This window comes from Carassius carassius, chromosome 24, assembly GCF_963082965.1.
Source record: "Carassius carassius chromosome 24, fCarCar2.1, whole genome shotgun sequence".
In the NCBI taxonomy this organism is placed as follows: Eukaryota; Metazoa; Chordata; class Actinopteri; order Cypriniformes; family Cyprinidae; genus Carassius; species Carassius carassius.
This window is the reverse complement of record NC_081778.1, coordinates 14,646,945-14,671,039: the sequence shown is the minus strand read 5'-3', so window position 1 is coordinate 14,671,039 and position 24,095 is coordinate 14,646,945. Positions and strand designations below refer to the sequence as shown.

The 24,095-nt window shown below is 39.2% G+C and overlaps 1 protein-coding gene across 1 annotated transcript; it reads left to right on the top strand.

Annotated features, from left to right (window-relative positions):
• The first annotated feature begins 4,341 nt into the window (after positions 1 to 4,341).
• On the top strand, positions 4,342 to 16,025 carry LOC132102888 (cytoplasmic phosphatidylinositol transfer protein 1-like). The gene is made up of 10 exons (XM_059507596.1): positions 4,342 to 4,773; positions 6,596 to 6,744; positions 8,337 to 8,425; positions 8,595 to 8,602; positions 8,728 to 8,799; positions 11,452 to 11,544; positions 13,925 to 14,080; positions 14,175 to 14,238; positions 14,400 to 14,486; positions 15,079 to 16,025. The coding sequence occupies exons 1-10, from the start codon at positions 4,726 to 4,728 to the stop codon at positions 15,237 to 15,239; spliced, it is 927 nt and encodes a 308-aa protein (XP_059363579.1). The 5' UTR covers positions 4,342 to 4,725; the 3' UTR covers positions 15,240 to 16,025.
• The last annotated feature ends 8,070 nt before the right edge of the window (positions 16,026 to 24,095 follow it).

The following is a 24,095-nucleotide window of genomic DNA, read 5'->3' as shown; positions in this document are numbered from 1 at the left end:
TCAATTTCTCTTTTTCTCTCTCTGTTGGGGTTTCTTTCCTTCTCTTTTCATCTGCTCCCCAAGATTGATTAGGGTTGATAAAGAAAAATCCCATTTAATCAAGTAAATAGTAGACGGAGGAATCGAGCAGCAGCCCCAGAGGCACAAGCAGGGCCTTAAAGGAATCATACTGAAGGTTCGTACAGGCCTTGGGATAATAATACGGACTATGACATGGCATCTGGCATTAGTGTTGGATAAAACAAGCAGACACGAGGGAAGTGCAGAAGAAGCTAATAGGAGAACTAAAGAGAGAGACTGCCCGAGGGAAGATGGAGAGAGTGAAAGCCCTATTCAGCAGTGCCACACAGACTATCTTTTCGCACTGGGAGACCTCGACGACGATTGAATTTTTTCTTGGTCCAAGCTGTAATAGAAAATAACCAAGTACTTTTGCGCAATAGCTGTCAGCGACCTTCTGAGAAGAATAGGGCTAATCCTTTATGGTGCCCTTGCAGAACATCTCCATTCAAATCCGCTACATTTCATGTCTTGAATAAATTTTCTTCCTCTTAATTTTTTTTTTCCTTCCAGTGAAACTGAACCCTGTCTCTGACTGGGCTTGCGATATAGATATATTTCAGCAAAGAAAGAAAAAGCATACAGTCACATTTGTTTTCATGAGCAATAAAAGGATGGGCATTTTAATCCTGAGCTAATTAACGTAACTAGCGCAAAGTCACATGGCCATTTTCGAGGATCTGCATTTGTGAATATTTAAGTCTTTGTATGAATAATTCTTTTTTTAAGGCTCCTGGCTTGTACAGTATAGTCAGAGGGTTCCGACAGAGCTGATGGAAGCCATGAGAGCCTTCAGTCCCTGAGGTCATTTCTCTGATCACTTACTGTATGATTCTGTTTATACAGTACTACTCTCACCGAACAGCTTCATCCACGGCTAATGATGGCATGATGCCACATGTTTCAAGACCCCTCTTTCTCGGGAGGTATTCGACAGGGTTGGATAGAGATTCAATGAGAAGACTGAAAAGCCCTTCATCATCCAGAACACCAGGGGTTTGCGCCTTAACCCAGTGTGTGCTAAGTTCTCAGATATATCAGTTAAAAGGCCCAACCAATCAGTGCTCTCAGCTGGCTAAAGATGTAGCACTCCAGCCTTTATGAAGTGTACATTGTTCTGGTATTCAGGGTTCAGTACTAGTTAAGCTCAATCCATAGCATTTACTGTATAGCATAACGCTGATTTCCACAAAAAAGAATTTCCACTTGTCCCAACTTTTCTTTAATATACAAATCTGGCTTACAATGGAAGTGAATGAGGCAAATGTGTAAACATTAAAATGCCCACAGTCAGTGCCAATAGCCTCGCGGGCAGCAAGTCGACATGGGATCGTTGCGCTTTGGGTGTCCCGAGTGGGAGTCCCAGCTCACAGACCTTTTCTGATCTCACCCCCCTCTCTCTGTCCCACTTTGCTTCCAATCAACGTACTGTCCTATCATAATTGAGGCAAAAATGCCTAAAATAAATAACTTAAAATACCGAATGTTTCAAAAACACATGAACAGAACAATATGTGTGTTAATATAATTTAAGAGTGTGCGGAGGGGGGATGAGTTGATTAAGCTTAACTTGCATTTAACCCAGAACACCCGTTAATCTGCATTCTTTTGCAACACCCGCATCTCAAAATGCAATTAACATCTGAACCGACGCATAGAACTAAATGCCCCACCTTCCTTTCAAAAGATCAGTAGCTTCTAAAAAAAAAAAACACATTAGGCCACTCAAGATCCTGTTCCTCAGTTCTAAACTATGATTGGCCAATTGTGAGGTAGAAAAAAAACCTGTTTAGCCACAATATATTGGAAAGGGGAGAAATGACAGTTCTGGATGCTCCTTTGTATTCACACAGATGTGTATGCATTACAAACCAAAAACTACCGGTGTCAAACAGGTTTGTGTTGTAATGGCAATCCAGTGCTGGAATGCAGACCAACATGGTCCTCCTAATAAACATAGACAGCAATTTTGGTATTTTATAGTAAAACAAACTGTCAATGGACCAATATGCCCAGACTGACTGTGTCTTGCCGATCTTGGATCTATTAATCAATCCTTTGCCCTATAAAATCCCAAGATCGAGAGCAGCAGATGTGGAGACGTTGCAGTGTCATAGGTTTAAAAAATACATTATAAATAAAGATCAAAAATATCTGCACACTCCACTGACACAGATGTTCAACCAGCTCACACAGATTAATTCAAAACACAGCGGGCTAGTTTGTGTTCCGTTCTCCTTCGTTCCCCCTCAGGTTTCTTTTTCATGGCTTCTATTCTACACTAATACCAGCTACTGCACACAGGCAACTGTTGTATCTGTACGGAAAAGAAGACATATTGACTCTGCTGCCTACAAGATGACAAGGTTTATTTTAGCCTGATCCGGGTAAGCTGATAAAACAACTGAACAGAACAGAAACCAAAAGGCATTACCATTCGCTAAGAAGCTGAGCCGGTTCCTTTTGTTTGAGGATTGAAGGTGTAAAACTATTGTGCTTTGAGAAGAAAATACAGTTATGCCAAGAAAAGAAAACAGGACAGTTCACAGTGAAACCAAAATCACCAGAGCAGAAAACTATTATGCATTGCTGAGGGCATTCAATATACAAATGGAGGCTGGATCTGCTGAGTGAGAGTATGGGGGAGATGAGGAATTTCATAGACTTCCTCCTGTAATGCTTAATTACCGCTCTGCCCTGCAACCACCGCTGATAAAATTCACATAGTGTGGAAACTCTATAGACTTCTACTGTTTTTATCCTGAGCTAATGATATTTCTGATTCCCTATCCACTACCTCTAAACCCAACCCTCAACTTTTATACTATTCTCCAGAAAAAATTATAAATTATAAATTATAAAATTAATAACTGTAATGAGTCTAAAATGTCATGTGGACAATATGCATCAAGTAAAAAGTTATACAACCATGTCCTCATATCACAAATATATGGGAGTATGCACAAAAATGATTTCACATTTATTTTTCAACACAAAAAGTATCTTTAAATATTATGTTAATAAATATAATTGTTTTTTAGGAGTCACACCACATGATACTTAACAAACTAATCTACCTTGTCTTGTCATTTAAAGGTCAAATGGTCTGGTATTTTAAGAGACTTACTGACCTTGACAATTACATCCTCTGTGTGATTTCCTGTTTTATTTTTTCATGCATGTTTTTAAATGTCAGTCGCACCACATGACTTGGATTATGAAGACAAATCTATTTCAATTAATATGCAGTGATGCGGTTTCTTGAAAAACAAATTATCATGCCAAAGTACTTTCTTTTTACTTTCAAATCTAGTTCTTTAATATACTTTTCTTCATTACAATATCATTAAATTTGTACCACACTGACATTCACAACTTTATGTCATTTCATGCATTTAGTATCAACTGTTTGGGGTCTGTAAGATTTTGTAAATGTTCTTGAAAGAAGTATCTTATGTAAATAATGACTACATTTATTTGATCAAAAAAAAAAAAACAGAGTAAAAACACTAATATTGTGAAATATTATTACAATTTAAAATAACCACTTTCTACTTGAAAATATTTTACAATGTAATTTATTCCTGTGATTTGAAAGCTGAATTTTCATTTGCCATTAATCAAGTTCTTAGTGTCATCTGACCAATCAGAAACATAAAATAAACATTTCTTATTAATATTTATGATGATTGATAATTATTTTATTTTATTATTATTTCTCTTTTCAACATTTTTTCCAGATTTTTCGATGAATAGAAAGTTAAAAAGAACAGAATTATTTGAAATAGAAATCTTTTCTAACAATATAAAAGTCTTTACTGTCCACTTTTATCAGTTTAATTCATCCTTGCTGAATAAAAGTATTAGTTTCATTCTATAAACAAAGCTCATTGACTTTGGAACATTAGTGTAAACCTCTCACACGCACACAGACTTTCTGTCTGGCAGAAAGGACACTACAGACTACAGATCAGTGCATTTTGTATTGTAAACAGAGTGTGATTGTTTATTCTGGGCCAAAGTGAATTTATACTGAGATATAAAGAGAGCAGGACAAAAACTAGAGAGAGGAAATGAAACTAGGATTGTGAGTACAGTAAATGAAACAGATGGAGAGCTTGTATTGTGCTGGAAAATCAGCTGAGTAAAGTAAAATCATGTAGAGGAGGGAGGAGAGAAAGAATAAAGATAAGTACACAAGAAAAGACTGCACACAGAACAGAGAAGCGGGGAGGGGAAGAAGGCGGGGCTAAGAACATGGCAAGGTTACACATAAAAACTGCAGTCTGTTTTCTTCTCTGACAGAAGTAGAGAGAGGAAGCTTCAGTTTTTTTCTGCAATATCACATTAAAACATAAATTAAAAACAGAACGGAACAACTGAATGCCAAGGAAGCGCGTACATTCATGACACAGAGAGCCAGGAAAGAAGGAAAGACAGACAAAAGACAGAGAGACTATGAGCACAATAAAATAAACACAGCGTTTCACAGGACCAGCTCTGACATCAGTAAAGTGAGAGAGGAAGAAGGGTGCAACACCACTTTACGGAAACCGCTTGACAGTTTCATACGCTGACACAGTTTGAAAATAGGAAACAGACACTTAAGAGAAACAGAAAAAAAGAAAGACAAAAGGATAAAACAAAGCCCATTTAAACCAAACCATGTTGATGAAAGAATACCGGATATGCATGCCGCTCACTGTTGATGAGGTAAGTTTGTAACTTTTAACATGTTTGCGTGTGCGTCCATATGTTTGCATGTGCAGCAGCTGTCCCTATGATTAGTGTGTATGAAAGCAAACCATAAAAAGATTTTTATTCCACTCTGTTTACGCAGATGAAACCTTAATGTAGTTCTGTGTACATGTCTCTGGGTTGTTTTGTATTATTGATGTCTCCATTTCAGCCGTTTTCTTTACCTAAACGGGTCTGACCAGTTACGTCCTTTCATTTTGAAGGCAGGAGTGAGTTGTTCACCTCAAGGCTAGGAACAAAACACAAAGGCCTTTAACCACGAACAGCTTGGAAATTCTACAAGGGGGTCAGGGGCAGTTTAGGCTGTCTATGTTTCACCTTTGAGTAGCCAACTTGTGCTCGTTCGGATCAGACAAGTCCACACAAGCACACCTGACCTAAAGTCTGCCTCAGAATTTGTCTATGGTCTACATCAGCACTACATCGCATAGTTTCCAGACAGGAGCACCACCCCCTTTTTCTGGAGTAGCTCTGTTTTGCGTACAGACAGCTTTTTTCTCCAAGCCTCACAAGGTCTCTGTCTGTCATCATCATCGGTGACAATGATTGTTGGAGTGAGTTTTCACTTTAACAGATTTCAAAAGAATTAGTCTGAAAAGAGCGGGAACCTTGTCAGTGCTGCCATCTCAGATTTGCAGGAGAAAATACGGGAAACATTATGTATCCAGTACACTTTAGTCTTAGAGAACAAAACAAAACATATGGCAGATGAGACTCTATGACAAAGAGTGACGTTTCAGTGGAAGTGTTTGGTATTTATGGGCGTTTGAAACTCATTAAGTTCAGAATTGTGTTAATAATCCTTTTTAAATATGTGAATTGAATGTATTTTAAAAAATATGTTATTACAAATTGCTCATAATATTTTGCATTATGTATATTTTAATATTATACATTAATATTGTATTTCATATCATGGATCATGGAAGACATTCTCAAAAGCTTCAAAAACATGACATTTTAAGTTAGTATTACTTCAGAAAAAAATACCCGTAACCATTTTTGCATTTTCATGTTAGCACATATTATAACATACAACTAAATGTTATTTTACACTAATAATCAAAGCCTTACAGCAAAACAGCACATATGGAAATTTTATGCAATTTCATTTAATTACTTATTAATTTATAGATGTTATATTTATATATTACATTCAATGAATCAATATTGAAGAACAATTTCCTATTAAGCTCCAATTTACTTAATAACACATTAAATTTAAATAAATAATTATATATATATATATATATATATATATATATATATATATATATATATATATATATATATATATATATATATATATATATATATACAGTACAGACCAAAAGTTTGGACACACCTTCTCATTCAAAGAGTTTTCTTTATTTTCATGACTGATTTTGATGCCTTCAGTGTGAATCTACAATTTTCATAGTCATGAAAATAAAGAAACCTCTTTGAATGAGAACGTGTGTCCAAACTTTTGGCCTGTACTGTATATATATAAACAATTTGGCTTACTGTGTTAATTTGACAGCTTTGAACCCAGAAATATATATCTATTATATATTATGTTTTGTTTCAAAACTTACACTGGATACATTTCTTTGAATTATGAGAATTCAACTTCCTGTTATTCTGATTTAAATTCTAATTTAACATTCATATGGCCGATTTAGTCATTTCTTAGAATTTTGCTCAACCCAGCTATAAAACAAGTAAAAAAAAAAAAGATAACTGAAACATGTGAGGTCACAAACAGAGGTCAGCAGTTTCTTTCTCTCTTCCAAAGTACAAGATCGGCCAGTTATACATGATCAGCAAGCACAGCAGTGAGCAGAGCGGGGGAGGCGAAGGGGTGGAGGTCGTCCGTAATGAACCCTGCACAGACCCCAAACATGGAGCCGGACAGATGACAGAGAAACGTATCTACCTCAACAGGTGAGATCGCACGCACACACACACACGCATGCATAAGCAATCATGTTTCTTTCATGGTTGACATCACCCATCTTCCATCGTGCCAGCGATCAGGTATTATTGATGACTGCAGCTAACACCTTTACACATTCAGAGGAGCTCCGTCCATCACTCACTATCCCTCCAAAAACACCTTCTCTCTTCCTGTCGGGCTTCAAGCAGAAACACACATCAGCATAACCGTCCGACAGAAGATCATGCACACATTCAGTCTGATATCATCCCACGCCGTTAACATGCACACACACTTATAGTAATTGCCACTCAGTCATTAGATGCTGTTGTGAATATGAATTACTGCACCTCTAGCAGTAAAACAAATTTTTCAAGCCATTAATGTGTTAGCAAAGACCAAAAGGGCAGAGCATTAGTTCCTAATGGTCAAATAAATCTTATCGTGGAGCATGTGAGTCTAATTCAAATGCTGATATTACCACAGACGAGATCATTATATGCTGTTTACAAGTACATCATGCAGAACTGCTGCATTGTAATTAAGAATAATTTAACTTGTATTGTCAAGAAACGACCGTCCAAGGATTGTAATGTAATGGCAGTTGTTTGGTGGGAATGTGCTGTTCTGCGGGACACGCTGTGGAAAAGTCTGTCACTTTAGGAATGGGAAAGAGAGAGTGTGAGAACGCGTGGTGCTTGACACAACTAGCTGACCGTGAATGATCTACTTCTTCTCTTCTCCACCCCTCTCTGCTCATCCTCTGTCCATCCATCCATCACTCAGTTCCTCAGGCTGTAAATCTGAAGCGCTGTCTGTGCTGCCTTATCTTACAGTTCTGAGTTCATTATCTCTCTCGCTCTCTCTCTCTCTCTCTCTCTCTCTCTCTCTCTCTCTCTCTCTCTCTCTCTCTCTCTCTCTCTGTAGTGGGGTTTCTTTTGGACTCTGACTGTGTTTTTGTAAGGGACAGATGGCACCAGACACCTCTGGAAGTGAGCCGTATAGCTATTGTGACAGCAGTTTGACATCTTAACGTAATACAAGTCAGACTCTCTAACCGTTATGCCACGACTGCTCCGTACAACTTGAAATGCTGAAAATTTATAGTAGAATTTAACATCAATCAATATAATGTAGAAATTAACATTAATCTAGGTTGATAAATGCTGTAAAAGTATTGTTCATTGTGAGTTCGTGATACCAGTTGTAGAGTAAAACATTAACTAATGGTAACAAATTGAACATAATTTATAACGCACATCTTTAATAAGTAGGCCTTTAACAGAAGTGTCCAAATACACTGCATAGAGAAATATAAAACACTGCTCTAGTCTTTGAAACTACTAAGATTTTTTTTTTGACAACCAACTTCAAAAGAAAGATTTCAAAGGATGATCAATTTTAAGAGTTTTCCTTGTGATCACAAGCTAAGTTCAACTGTTACACTGCATGGTGCATTACTGCATTATACTAGCCAAATTAGCACTAACTAGCATATACCCACATGGAAATCCATTAAGCCCGCGCCGTTTATGTCTTTGTTTAATATGTCTCTTGTGTCAAAGAATGTTCTCATGTTTCCCTTTTTGTCTCTGTTCAGCAAACTGCCAACCTGGATAAGAAAGTTTGTTCCCATGGTTTTTTATATCACGGAAACTGCCTGGAACTTCTACCCTTACACCATAACAGGTCAGTTTAAGCATTATGTTATAATAAATACACCAGTGTTTGAATATTAACGTACCATCACATGGCACGTACATCCATCTTGTCTGTTCAATGCACCAGCTGTGACATAACACCATATTTCTTCTCTGCATTCCTCTCTCCTTCTCCGTCCACTGGTGTTTTACTATAGAGTACACGGTAAGTATTCTCAGATGTCAGCTCAAACTCATGCAGTTTGCTCTGGGCTCACTGAGCATACAACATAATCACTTCTCTCTCTCTCCTTCTCGTTTTTCCCCTTTTCCCTTTACTCTTTCCAAAAGTGTTCCTTCCTACCGAGGTTCAATGTCAGGATTGAGACGAGCTTTAAGAATGACAACGGTTGCAGTGAAAATGTGAGTGAGAGATGGCAACACACATGCACACACACTCACACTCAGACACAGTGTGTGTTCTTACAGGAGATAATCCTCTTAAAGGAGGACGATTCATCAGCAGCACACGTAGCTCCCGTGCCCTTGTAAACAGTCATTGTACTTGTGTCTGTCTCTGAATCACTCAGTAGTAACATTCAGGCAAGATCCAAACACTCCACCTTCCTCCTGTGACATAAGACACAAATGCTTCTAAAGCAGGGCCTCAAACTGGTATAGGTCATTTTGTTCAGACATGTGTAGCAAAACTAGGACTCTTGTATTTAAATCAAGAGGGCAGTTTAAACCAGAACTCACTGTTATGTGCCTTCAGTTAATGAATACCACATTTAGTATTTTTGGTGCTCAGTGCAGCTACTCTACAATTCAGAAGATTGGGGTCAAGACTCAAATTCAGTTTTGCTATCACAGGAATATATTACATTTTAAAATATATTTTTAATTGTACAAATATTCCGAACTGTTTTTACTGTATTTTATTTAATTAAATGCAGTCTTAGTGATCATAAGAAACTTCTTTCAAAAACGGCAATTTATTTTGCCCTTCTGAAACGAAATTATTTCATTAACAAGTATGCAAATTGGATTATTTTTATTTGTGGTCTTAATATCATATATATAGTAATGCAAAATATATTGGTATCAATATCTGATAATGGACAATATTAGAGATACAGTTAGATATTAGAGTAGACATTTCTCAGGTTTCTACATTTAGATGACATTTTTACACTCAATGTTAATCTTTAAAAACACAAATAATTAAACAATTATTTAAAAATTATTTTATTTAATTTTAAACACCGTAATCTAGCAAATTTAAAAAACTAATAATAATATCCATTTTTCGTACTGTTCAATATTATTTTGTTAATTAATTTAGAATTTAAATTATTTGAGTTTGAAGTCTTTTATATTGTATTCATTTTGACAAAACTGCTGAATTTTTTATGTCGGCCATAAGCCACTACCCTTAAAATAATCTTCATCTTATCAGTACCAGCCAGACTTTTAAAACTGTGCATCTGTTTTGAAATATCTTCTTACCATGACATCAAATGTTTCTGGTTTCTTAATGGGGCTTAATGGGGAAAATTGCAGTTCTCAGGAAATACACTCTCATGAGTCGCACCAAGGTCATTCCATACATCAATAACCACAAAAGTGCACTAATAACTGCATAAGTTTTAGATTGTAAAAACTTTTTTTTCCAGCTGTCCTTTAGGTAATGAGAGACTCCTGAACAAACAGACAATTTATTTAGCCGTGTTGTCATTCAGAGTTTTTACTTAGTACTTACTGTGATGAGTTGAGTTATTACTGGTTTGCAGTGTGTTTGTCTGCATGCACCGAATGAAAGAGAGAGAGGCAATTGTGCCCCGGAGTGCTCTCTGTTATTAAAAAATGAAAAATACAACTTAAACAAGATCCAACTTGCCACAAAGCGGCTCAAAGATTTACGACCAAGTCTGCCTGTGAAAAAGAAAGTGTGAGGGAGATGGTGGGAGAGTTTTGTTATTGATACTTTGTAATTGATACGGTTTCCTCCAACTTACCCAACTTTCTCACCACATATAGCAGCAGACACACCCTCATTCGCATACTTTACACTTAAATTTATACTACACTCTAAGTAAAAAAAAAAAAACTCACTGGGACAGTACCCTTTCAAAAGGTATTAACATGTACCTTTGAGGTACTAAAGTGCACGCTTTAGGGGTAAATAACACTGTACAAAGAGGTACCTTTTGAAAAAGTTACAGCTTTTGTACCTTTTTTTTCAGAGAGTGTATTACACAAACACTAAATGAACAACAAGATATCCGTTTTGCATACAGGCACATTCACACAGAAACTCCAGCACAATCAAGCAAATGAAAATAATACTGGTGCAACTCATCACATCAGACGAGAGGAACAGTAAACATTACAACATCTCACGAGGAGACTGCAGATAAAAAATACAAACAAGAAAGAAGAGGAGAAAAATAGCAGGAATTTGTAAATTACTTACATTATTTTTTAACCGAAACAACTTAAAAAGACTAAAAATAGTGTTTAAAACAGAGAAACAAAATAGAGAACCCCTCTTATTTTCTTAATTGCTTATTTTTTTATCATTCTCTTAGATTCCAGCAGGTGCAAAAAGCACCTGCAATGCTGCACAGTCAAGGAAACCTTTGTTTAAGTTAAGACTTGTTATCTGCTTTCTTTCTCTGCTGGCCTGCAGTAGTTTGCATAATTTAGTACTTCTGCCTATAGTAGGCTTGATTTTGCACTCTCGTTTTTTTTGCATTAGTTCAGAGTCTCTGCTTACACCCTACGGTCTTCTGTTATGTACTGTGTCAAGGTTCTGTAATGGGCTACAGAATGTTTAACCGGTTGCATTGTGTGGTATTTTATATGAAGATCGCTCAGAGCACTGAAACAACTTCGCCTTGTCTTCAATCAGTTGCAGAAGTTGGTGCATTTGTATTTTTCTGTTAACAAAACTTTAAGTTGCAGTGTCATTTTTCACTTGGACATTACGGACTCGCTGGAATAAGAAAGCAGCGTGTTCTTTGGGATATCGTTGGATTTGTCTGACCATTATGTCTGATGTTTCCTGTGCAGGTGTTTGGTGATGACCTCACTCCAAAGGACAGTGTCTGCTTTTTAGATATTTTGAGTGATCCAATCCCTGACAAGCATTATAAGAAGGCTGAGGTAAATATACATTCATATAAGCATAAATACATTGCAAAACAAAATCTGGGTTGGGTCAAAATGGGCTCATTTTCATTTCATGAGTTAGAATGTTGAATTGCCAACATGCCATAGAACACTAAATTGGGATTTGAATTGGAATGGCAGGAAGAAGAATGTATGGAACAGCAATCTACATTAGAGGAATTTCATTAGTACAACACAAGTTTCATCAAAACATAAATAAATAATACATTTTGACTAATTAGGCCTGTTTATCTCCCTGTATGTAGGCAAAAAAAATACATGTCGTATTAAAACAAACATTAAAACATGTTTTATTTTTTACATACAACAGGGGTTTTCAAAGTTTATGATGCAAAGTATGCACTAAATATAATGATCCCCTTGAGAGAGACTCCCTTCCTAAAATATAAAGCAATTATATATTTATAAGTATAAAGACCAAATTATATTTTTGAGATAAATATTAAAGGTGACATTAAAGACATCGTGTTGTTTTATCTAAATTATTTAACAGGCTTTATATCGTTAGTGTATTAAAATCAACAGAAAAGTAGTTGTGATTTATCTGGTTTACTTACATATAAAAGGCAGAATCAAACAGTAAAAATTTTTAAATCTTTCCACACTGGACTTGTTTTCTTGTTTTTTGTTTTGTTTAAAAAAAAATGTTCAGTCGCACTGTTTTCAGAAAACAATGTAAGTAGCATTGTTAATATAATTTAATGTTTTAAATTATTTATAATATATTTTTAATTATTATGAATGAAATGGTATTATTATTAATTTAAATATAAATTATAATTTAAATTATTATGAATTATGCATTTTATTAAAAACAACATCGATCAAGGTTTGAATTGGAATTAAATTCCCAGTTCAGATCAGAATGGTGAACAAATTTGACTCACAAATAAGCATTGAGTGTACTGTGTTCTGGTCTTTACGCCCTTCAGCAGTGCAAATGTCTTCAAAGCTAGCATTTAAATGACACAACAGAGATATGAGTCAGTGCACACAAGTACAGAAGCAAAAACCACAAGACAAGCATCAGATAAAAACCTCATTCCTAAGTGTGCTCTACTTAGAGACACAGTTCGTTTGAATCTGCTGCTTTTACAGTGGACAAAACAATACATCAGAGGAAAGCATGTTTCCATGTTACACTCTTATATTCAGTCATCCGCAGCCTCAGATCCATTGCTGTCATATGCCAAGTTAGGAATAAGACAAATCCAAAGGATTACAGTTTTCAGTGAAAAAATAGCTGAGATACACCAAGTAGGGATATATTATATTATATTATATTATATTATATTATATTATATTATATTATATTATATTATATTATATTATATTATATTATATTATATTATATTATATTATATTATATTATATTATATTACAAATTGCTAAAATAATACATCAATGCTAATTAGGTAAAAGTAGGAATAGTTTTCAGTGAAAAGAAAGCTGAGATACACCAAGTAGGGATATATTATATTATATTATATTATATTATATTATATTATATTATATTATATTATATTATATTATATTATATTATATTATATTATATTATATTATATTATATTATATTATATTATATTATATTATATTATTACAAATTGCTAAAATAATAAATCAATGCTAATTAGGTAAAAGTAGTAGCTAGCTAGTTAATGACCAAAAGTTGGTTTTTAGTTACTAAGCGTTTATTTCTTAATAATAGAAACATTTTTTTTTTTTTTTTACTTTTTGACAATTGTTACAATATAAGTTAAATGTCTAAACTTGATAAATTAAATCAACATTACAATTTGCATAAATATTGAGGGGGGGGGGGTCAAATTATTCACTTGTCAAGCTTTAAAAGGGTCCAAATTATGTTAATTCTTATGTCACAATTTTAAGGAAATTTTACACTTGTTGTAACAGGAGACAATCATGCATGCACCAACAGTGAAACATCTAAATATTACATTTCTGCTAATTAAAATGAGTTAATTATTCATAACAGCTTGTATGACAATTAACTGAATATCAATTCCAGCTCATGTAGTAAAAGATTTTCATTGTTAAAAACAGAACCACTCATTTAAAACAGTTCTGATACCAAAATATAATACTGCCCCCTATTCATGTTCATTTAAGATAATACTTAATCAAACATATCTAAACGGTCTCACTACCAAAAGAATGAGATTTGTGCCTCTAACGCTTTAAAAATGGGTCACCACATGATCCACTGTGAAATGTAATGTCACCCCGGATAGTAATTTATGCACACACACACACACACACACACACACACATGCAAGAACAAACAATGATCCGCTCTCTCAGCAGGTAATGTGTATGTTCTTAAAACAAACAGGATTTGAGCAACTGGGTGTCACAGAAAACAGGCCGGGGACCCCTAGGGGAAGGCTGGAGGGACACCACTAAACCCATCATGTGCTCCTACAAGAGAGTCTCCTGTAGCTTTGAGGTCTATGGCTTCCAGGGGCGAACAGAGGACTTCATTCACAGGGTACTGACCATAACATCCCATGCATTACATCATGCTTTTTAGTCATGTAATCCCATCATCTGTCATATTGTGGCATGTTTATGATTCATCATAGAACATTCGTGACATTCTGTTGGTGGGACACAGACAGGCGGTGGCATGGATTGACGAGTGGCATGGTAAATGAGATGTATTGCAATGCTTCATTACCATAATTAACCACATGCTCTGTTATACACACAAGAATCCTGATCCCTTGTTTGGTACTCGACATGTACGTCATCTATCTTAATTCTTCACAAATACACAGTAAATGCATAACCAATATTTGTGCATGCAGGAATGACACTCGAGCAAGTGAGAGAGTACGAGAAAAAACAGCAGGAGGAAACCAACAGTAAACTCAATAGTGACATTACCTGCACAGGTATGCTGAAATTATAATACTAGCAATGAACTTATTTACTTATTTATGATTTAAAATCATATCAGCAGCAATGGCTATATTCATGGCAAAATCAACAGAATGTATCAAAAAATTTGGTTGTTTCATTAATGGCCTAGAAATATTGTAGAACCAAAAGTATTTTTAATTCGTTTTCATTATAACATGTCCATATTCAAATTTGAGTGTGAACAGATTTAAGCTTTCCTGTAACTTAAACTAGAGTGTGGCACTAGCAACGCCATGGTCATGGGTTCGATTCCCAAGAAAAATAGAGCAATTGATAAAATGTACCGCTTGAATACACGCGTTGGATAAAAGTGTCTGCCAAATGAATAAATGTAAATGTAATGTAGATTTAACAATGTGAACTCACTGTCCTCTCTCAGTGTCCACACTGCCCTCTGTTGGTGAACGTTGTATACTGCATCACAACTGTTACAGTTTAATCAGCAGATGCTACTTCATTATTAATATGGAAGTCATCATGACTCATCTAACAACACTTTTGAAACATGGTATGGTAAATCAGAAGCACTTGTGACAAAAACTGATTTTCTTCTCTGCTTCCCAGACTCTGCTCCTCCAAAGCGACCCAGCTACACTCGCTCCATCTCTGTCACGGATGAATCGTCACTGAAAAAGATGGGGGTAAATACTGTAGACATTGCAGACTCTCCATCCTGCCCTTCCTCCCTCAAAAGTCCTGTGAGATTAAACTCGACCCCGGAATAACACCCATTCTCCATCCTCAGACTGCATCGACCACTGCCAGTGCCAACATTTAGCAATATTCTGGACTTGGACTTTCTCTTCTAATCAAAACTAAAAAGACTTTCAGCATTGTCACTCTCTTGCTCAACATTCCAACTGGATGTGCTTGTGTTCCATGCAGAGGCTGGCATTCGACATTGTAAATATTATGTAAAAGACTCTGGCTTCTAATGAAGTGAAACCATTGTGCCTTAGTTAACATTTCACACAGACCTCACCAAAATGCTTTGAACAAATGGTCTATTCCTATTCACTGCCTATAAACATGAAGGGGACCACAGACGCACCTGAACACAGATGAAAAGCCTCTATTGACATAATCAATAGACTGATTCAGTGAAACCCGATCATATGGATTATGGCAATCGTGAGTGACTAGCTGGAATTTCTAGTGGTTTACAGGTTATAACCTTTGACCCTGTATCAATAGATTGGCGTAACGCAATTGATTGTTTAGTCGTGCAGCACATAGCAAGAACATTATCAATATACTTAATGTGATAAGACTAAAGACTACCATGGACTAAGCATTATGTGTTATTTGATATTTATATAACATCTGTCTTTGTAGGATGCCATTGGTGATATTCTGTGTTTGTCTCTGGTTATTCACATTAAAGGGGAAGTTTGTCATTTCTGCCATTAGTTGAAAAAACAAGTAGCCCCACCCCAAACTCACTCACATCATTAGTTCATGTCAAACCATTCATACAAACAGAGGAATGTTGAAAGTGCCATATCATCACATATTTTCCACCCCAAACTCTTTCACATCATTAGTTCATATGTCAAACCATTCATAAAAACAGAGGAATGTTGAAAGTGCCATATCATCACATTTTTTTATAATAAACTTTCTAAGGGATGCATGATGCTCTGGTTCCACACTGTTTTTTTCAGTCATCAGATATACTGTATGTAATGCTCATTTGGGAAGTCATGGCCTAATGGTTAGAGAGTCGGACTCCCAATCGAAAGGTTGTGAGTTTGAGCCTCGGGCTGGCAGGAATTGTGGGTGGGGGGAGTGCATGTACAGTTCTTTCTCCACCTGCAATACCACGTCTTATGTGCCCTTGAGCAAGGCACTGAACCCCCAACTGCTCCCCGGGCGCCGCAGCATAAATGGCTGCCCACTGCTCTGGGTGTGTGTTCACAGTGTGTGTGTGTTATCACTGCTCTGTGTGTGTGCACTTTGGATGGGTTAAAAGCAGAGCACGAATTCTGAGTATGGGTCACCATACTTGGCTGAATGTCACTTCACTTTCACTTTGCACTTTTACATTATTATCTTTACCATCATCTAATGCTGACTTAAAGGGTTAGTTCACCTAGAAATGAAAAGCCCATACATTTCTCACCCTCAAGTTATCCTAGGTGTATATGACTTTCTTCTCTTAGACTAATCCAGTTGGAGTTTTATTATTAAGAATTGTCTTTGATCTTTCAAGCTGTTTAATGCCACTCAGCAGGTGTTGCATGCATCAGTCCAAAAGAAGTTAAATAAGAAACGCCCATTCATAAAAAGAAAAAAAGTGCATCACATGGCTCCGGTGGGTGAACAAAGGCCTCCTGTAGCGAATCAGTGTGTATTTGTAAGAAGAATATCCATATTCAAAATATTAAAATCCCTTTAACATATTGATTTTTGAAGGATCCTGTGACACTGAAGGCAATAAATTGCATTTACAGTACATTTTTAAATACTTTTATATTTCAAATATTGTTTTTAATGTGTGTATTGTATATACACACACATATATGTAGGGAATTTAGGGATTACTACATTATAATTCAATATTTCCTTTTTTTTTGGAAGAGTAAAAGACCCAAAAAAAGCATCAATAAAAAGTTACTTTGTAAACAAAAGTCTGAGCTTAGGCATGTTGTAAGCTTTAAGCGTTCTAGGAACTGCATTTTTTCTGTCATATTCACCTTTTCTTTTCACATATAATTGCAAAGATCCTTGCTGCTTTCTCCTGTGGCTATTCCTATATTCATTTCATTCCTAGTGTTTTATTTCCTTCTTTTTATCTTTCTAGTGAAGGGATGTGGAAAGCAAAGATTAAATCCATGTTTCCTGATGTCTTCTAGTAGCGCTCAAATGACTCCAGGCTGTTCTGTTACAGCTCTGGCTCTCTCTTTCTTTCTTTCTTTCTTTCTTTCTTTCTATTTCTCACTATCTTCAGCATTCTCTCTTCCTTTCCCTTGCTGCCCCTCCTTCATATCCCAGTTTCTCTCTCTCTCAGGAGAACATTTCTGATGTATAAATTTAATTAGAAAAAAGGTTACGGCAGTACTACTAGTGCAAGCAGAGGAAAAGATTAGCTCTCTCTATCAGAAAAAAATATATACAGCATAATTGAATAAAATGCCTTAAATTATAGTACCTAATATTGTGCATGATTTGACCTCTTTATTATATTTTTATGGGGGTTTTGTATCACTTTAAAGCATAAAAAAATCCTCATCCACTTTCATTATTTTGAAAAGAGTAGCTAGTATATTCATCAAAAATGCACCTTTTATATTCCATGAATCTGGGTGAAAGATGAAATAAGGTATTCATGCATTAATTATATTACACTTTAAATGTGCCATAGAATTCATTGATTCAATATTTTAAATTGTTCTCTGATATCCCTAAGGTGTGTTTGTTAAGTTTTGTCTCAAAATACAACACAGATAATTTTTATAGCTTCTTGAAATTGCCACTTTTAGGGTATGAGCCAAAACGCTCTGTTTATGTGTATGTCCCCTTTAAATGAAAATAAGCTGGTGCTCCCGCCTCCCTTCCACTGTTGCCAAGTCCATAGATTTCCTGCGGACTTAGGCTACTTTAATACTTTTGCCACGGGTTGCTTTTCATGTCCGTGGGAGGGTTTTATTGTGAGCTGGCAACCCTGCTGCTCCCTTCTCAGATGAGTGTGTAGTAGTGGTGGGCGATACTGCAAAATTTGGTATCGATCCGATACCAAATACATATAGGGTCAGTATTGCTGATACCGATACCAATACGATACTTTTTACTTTGTGTAGGGGAGAGCAGTAGGTCTGTCATTATGTTTGAGGTGAATGAATGATCAATTATTTAGGCAATATTTTTTTATTAATGTATTGAGGTCCACAAAATTATAAGTTAATAGGCACTGTAGAATGACTTCTTTACAGCCTTTAAAAAAATATAATAATAATAAAGAATGACAAAAATCTCTCCCTTTTTTCTGGTTTTAAAAGCAAATCAAATAAATTGCACACAATTATTACTGAAGAACAAACAAAACAAATATACCTGTGCAATTACATTCCCTGAGCCCCCCTTCTGGACTTCAATGTGCTATCAGCTTCGCTCTCACTCTGTTCGTTGTGTCAGTGAGTCACGTGACGACACAACAACGACTCACAGCAGAGCAGCAGGAGGGGGAGTAGCAGCAAAGTGGGCCCGGATGTGAAAGCAGCGTTTGTTCAGGATTGTAGAGGTAGAAGACACAAGTATAATGAACGTAGATGCAAGATATTTAAATTAAAATATCGATTCAATTACAATTGTATTGATCCGATACCAATACCAGTGTTGACATCGATACTATCGATATTTAGATTGATCCGCCCACCCCTAGTGTGGAGCTTCAAGTTCATGCTCGCGGCAGACAGGTGTTACTGTGATTGTGTTACTGACCTCACACATTGCTTCCAAACACTATCTATCACTAACTATCACATTCCTATTCACACGATCATTCTCGTAGCACATAAAGGCAGCATTAGTGCAAACAGGCAGAGACAATGATAACTTTAGCAACAGAAGCCTTACAGAGAGCCAAGAAGCTTTTTTGGAAATCAAAATATGATGCGTGATTCTTACTTTGTCTGGACATTTGCGCATGAAGTGTTGGTATCGATCCCTCTTTCTGAAGCAATCTTTGCACAACTCCAGCAGTGAACTGACCCTCGTTTGTGAGGCAGTCTGGGGTAAAATGTTAGAACAAAGTATAGTATAGTATATTATCTCCAGCAGCTACAGCAAGAGACCAGTAATGGCGGACCGCAGCTTCTCACTCTGGGCTGCATATATGCTAATAGGGCAGAGAGCTTGTGTAGAGAGTGTTTATGATTTCTTTGGAATTATAAAACAATGAGTGGGTGGATTTTTACCATTATAGGATGGTTATTTTCACACACTGCGGCCAACTGTGTTCAAACACGTTATAAAAGTGATTTTTGCATTCTATGGCACCTTTAAATATTTTGTATTACATTTTAAATTTTGGTTCCCTTTCAATACTTCACTCGTACTGCGTCGAAGATGCTTATGGGAAAAACTCCTTTTTTCTCCTGAACTGAAGCCTTATTCAATCACGCAGTGAAACTGCACGGCCAATGGTTTGTGCAGTGTTATAAAAACAAACCAATTGCCCGGCAGCATGAACCTATGGCAGCGAAGCCCGCCAAAGCCCGCCAAAATGGGCGGGGGATCTGGCTAAATATTGGCTGCTTCGCCACAGGAATTCAGATTTCTTCTCCTTCAGCGACGACGTCACATCGCTTCGCTGATCTCCGCTGAACTGCTTGCCGTTGACATGCCTCGCACTGGAATGCGACTGCCGGTCCCCGCTGCAGATACATCGCTTCCCTGCGGCCATCCGGTGAGATATATTGAAAGAGCAAATTTCTCTAAAAGAGCCTTTTCTACGGCGTTGTTTCAAATGCCGTCTCATCATTGCAGCTCGTGCAGAGCCCCTCTGCACGCTGATGCACAGCGAGTGTGTCGCGTGCTTGGGGAAACCCCACGCTGACGCAGCACTCGCAGGGAATTCCTTTTCTCATTGTGAGAACATGAATATCGCCTCTCTGTGCTCGAGAATCGCTTTATTTTCAGAGAGTGATCTCGCTTCTCGCGCCCTCCCGTTTTCTTCCTCCCGCGAGCCGGCAAGGAAGAAAAGGCGTGGCAGTGGATTAAAGCAACAGGATGAAGGCGAGCTCACGCCGGCTCAGCCCCCACGTGCCTCGTTTTCTCCGCCCAGAGGGGATTCCCCAGTCTTTATTCAGCCAGACCAACGTCCCTCAGCTGCCGTGAGTGATCTGGTCATGTTTGGAGGGACTGAGGAGGAACTGCTAGAGGACAGCATGTCTCTAGCTGCTTCAGATGCTGAGGAACTGTCAGGCTCGCTGGACCCCACCCCTCGTTGTTATCTGAACCCAGCTGCATGAAACGCAGGATGGATGCCAAACTTATCCGCGTTCTCTCCAGGGCAGTGGATGAGCTGGGTCTGGAATGGTCTCCTCCAAAGGAACCATCTCGTAGCCGTCTGGATGAATGGTTTCTGCCGGGCGCCAGCAAGCCCCTCGTCAGAGAACCGCCCCATTCTTCCCAGAGGTCCACGACGAGCTTACAAAATCATGGCGCGCCCCCTACTCAGCGCGCTTGCGTACTTCATCTTCATCTGCCCTCACCTCGATTGACGGCGCTGAAGAGAGAGGATACAAGTGATTGCCGCAGCTGGACGAGTCTGTGGTAGCGCATCTCTGCCCACCTACGGCTATTGGATGGAAAGCCAAGGCCAACCATCCATCGAAACCCTGCCGTACGACGTCTGTGCTCGCCGGGGGTGCTTATTCATCGGCAGGGCAAGCAGCCGCGTTGCTCGACTCCATGGCAGTGCTACAAGTCTTCCAGGACAAACTTCTCGCCACCACTGATGAGTCTGGCCCGGATGTCGCCACGCTCAGGGAGCTGAGAAGTGCAACGGACTTGGCACTGCGTGCTACCAAGAGCACTGCACAGGCTATAGGGCGCTCGATGGCTAACCTGGTCGTCCTGGAGCGCCACTTGTGGCTTAACCTCACGGAGATCAAGGATGCTGACAGAGCCCAGTTCCTGGATGTGCCGATCTCCCCCAGCGGCCTCTTCGGTCCAGCGATTGAAGGCTTCGCTGAACTCTTCACGGAGGCACAGAAGTCGTCCCAGGCGATGCGACACTTCTTGCCAAAGCGCGCTTCATCTGCCACTGCCAGTCGCCCCAGACAGGTGCCGACTCGTCAGCCTCCCAAGCAAGTGCCCACTGCTACCGCCGCTGCCCAGCCTGTGGAATCCGAGCCCCGACACCGTTCTCGCTCGGCCACCAGACGGTTTCAGTTCCCTAAACGCATGGGACCCCGGCCCAAGTTAGTGCTGCACAAACACAAGTTAAACCAACCTCTGTCCATCCGGGCCTCACAATGGCAAGCCATTCCCGGGGTATCAGATTGGGTCATGGGAATAATAAAACACGGCTATTTCCTTCAGTTCACGATGACCACCACGCTTTCGCAGGATGGTCACCATATTGGTGCACAATGAAAACGCTCACGTTCTTCGTGCCAAAGTAGAAAATCTGCTGGTGAAGGGAACTATAGAAGTCGTTCCCCCAGTGCACCGCGACTCAGGGTTTTACAGCATTTACTTCTAGTTCCCAAGAAGGATGGCGGGCTGCGCCCCATCCTCGATTTAAGACATCTGAACCGTGCCCTCATGAGACGGCGCTTCAGAATGATCACATTGAAACAAATCCTCTCACAAATATGCTCAGGGGATTGGTTCTTTTCGCTGGATCTGAAAGACGCTTACTTTCACATCCAGATAGCCCCCCCGTCACAGGCCGTTCTTGAGATTTGCCTTTGAGGGTGTGGCTTACCAATACAAGGTCCTCCCCTTTGGGCTGTCTCTGCATCTCGCACGTTTACAAAGTGCATGGATGCGGCTCTCTCCCTCTCAGGCAGAAGGGAATCCGCATTCTCCGTTACCTCGACGACTGGCTAGTTCTAGTGTCACACCCAGGGGCTGGCTATGCTTTAACTAAGCCACACCCCTTCTCAACTTCCACCTCGAGGAGGTCCCCAAACCCGACCCAATGGCCAAACAACACGAGAACAAGTAAGTGATAAAACAATCTTTATTTAAATATTTAAAAATAGCTTGGGGAATAGGGAAAGGGCAATTAAAACTAAACTCTGACTCGACCCTCCAGATGGGCTATGGCCGGGAAGAGGTCAGGGAGCAAGGGGGCCACGGGGATCCGGGGCGTAGGACTCGGGCCCCGGCCTGAGTCTTAGGTATCCGTAGCGCCCTCCTTCTTCCTCCTCTTCGCTGAATACAGCTCACGGTAAGTACTGGTTCACACAGTTCGTTCTCGAGGTGCTCACTCTCTTTCTCTTCCTCCACAGGCAACGGGCTCTTTCTCTTTCTCCACAGGCAACGGCTGGGACACACAGGCACAGTTAATTCAGCTTGGTTTTGCTCTCACCTCTTCGCTGATTACAGCTCACAGTAAGTACTGGTTCACACAGTTCGTTCCTTGGGTGCTCACTCGCTTTCTCTTTCTCCACAGGCAACGGCTGGGACACACAGGCACAGTTAGTTCAGCTTGGTTCTGCTCTCACCTCTTCGCTGATTACAGCTCACAGTAAGTACTGGTTCACACAGTTCGTTCCTTGGGTGCTCACTCGCTTTCTCTTTCTCCACAGGCAGCGGCGTAAGTACAGGTTTCCTCAGTCTCTCCTCGTGTTACCCACTCTCTCTCCTTTTCTCTCCACAGGTATCAACTTGGGCACAATAGCACAGTTAGTTTGCTTTGAATGGCTCTCACCTCTGGGCTGGACACAGCGTACTGTAAGTACAGGGTTCGCTCTATTCCTCCTCGTGTTATTCACTCTCTCTCTCCTTTTCTCTCCACAGGTATCAACTTGGGCACAATAGCACAGTTAGTTTGCTTTGAATGGCTCTCACCTCTGGGCTGGACACAGCGTACTGTAAGTACAGGGTTCGCTCTATTCCTCCTCGTGTTATTCACTCTCTCTCTCCTTTTCTCTCCACAGGTATCAACTTGGGCACAATAGCACAGTTAGTTTGCTTTGAATGGCTCTCACCTCTGGGCTGGACACAGCGTACTGTAAGTACAGGGTTCGCTCTATTCCTCCTCGTGTTATTCACCTCTCTCTCCTTTTCTCTCCACAGGTATCAACTTGGGCACAATAGCACAGTTAGTTTGCTTTAAATGGCTCTCACCTCTGGGCTGGACACAGCGTACTGTAAGTACAGGGTTCGCTCTATTCCTCCTCGTGTTATTCCCTCTCTCTCCTTTTCTCTCCACAGATATCAACTTGGGCACAATAGCACCGTTAGTTTGCTTTGAATGGCTCTCACCTCTGGGCTGAACACAGCGCACTGTAAGTACAGGTTTCCTCTGTTTCTCCTTGTGTTACTCACTCTCTTTCCTTTCCTCTCCACAGGTATCAACTTGGACACAAAACACAGTTACTCTGCTTTGGATGGCTTTCACCTCTGGGCTGGACACAGCGTACTGTAAGTACAGGGTTCGCTCTATTCCTCCTCGTGTTATTCACTCTCTCTCTCCTTTTCTCTCCACAGGTATCAACTTGGGCACAATAGCACAGTTAGTTTGCTTTGAATGGCTCTCACCTCTGGGCTGAACACAGCGCACTGTAAGTACAGGTTTCCTCTGTTTCTCCTTGTGTTACTCACTCTCTTTCCTTTCCTCTCCACAGGTATCAACTTGGACACAAAACACAGTTACTCTGCTTTGGATGGCTTTCACCTCTGGGCTGGACACAGCGTACCGTGCTATCTCCGGAGATCTGAAGCACGCTCACAACATATACTGTACTGAACTAGGCTAGGACCAGCAATCTCCTTGTCCTCCCACGCCGAAGTGCGTGAAGGCGGGGGTTTATCTGACAAGACACACGGCAATACACAGCAGCCCACAGCAATATACAGCACCACGTCAAAATTATAGGTTTTCACAGCACGAAGACTCACCC

Excerpts from the sequence above, each read along its gene's own strand:
- LOC132102888 (XM_059507596.1), top strand. The coding sequence starts at position 4,726 with ATGTTGATGAAAGAATACCGGATATGCATGCCGCTCACTGTTGATGAG. Across the intron at positions 11,545-13,924 it reads AGCATTATAAGAAGGCTGAG|GATTTGAGCAACTGGGTGTC; the intron begins GTAAATATACAT and ends TAAAACAAACAG. Across the intron at positions 14,487-15,078 it reads TAGTGACATTACCTGCACAG|ACTCTGCTCCTCCAAAGCGA; the intron begins GTATGCTGAAAT and ends TCTGCTTCCCAG.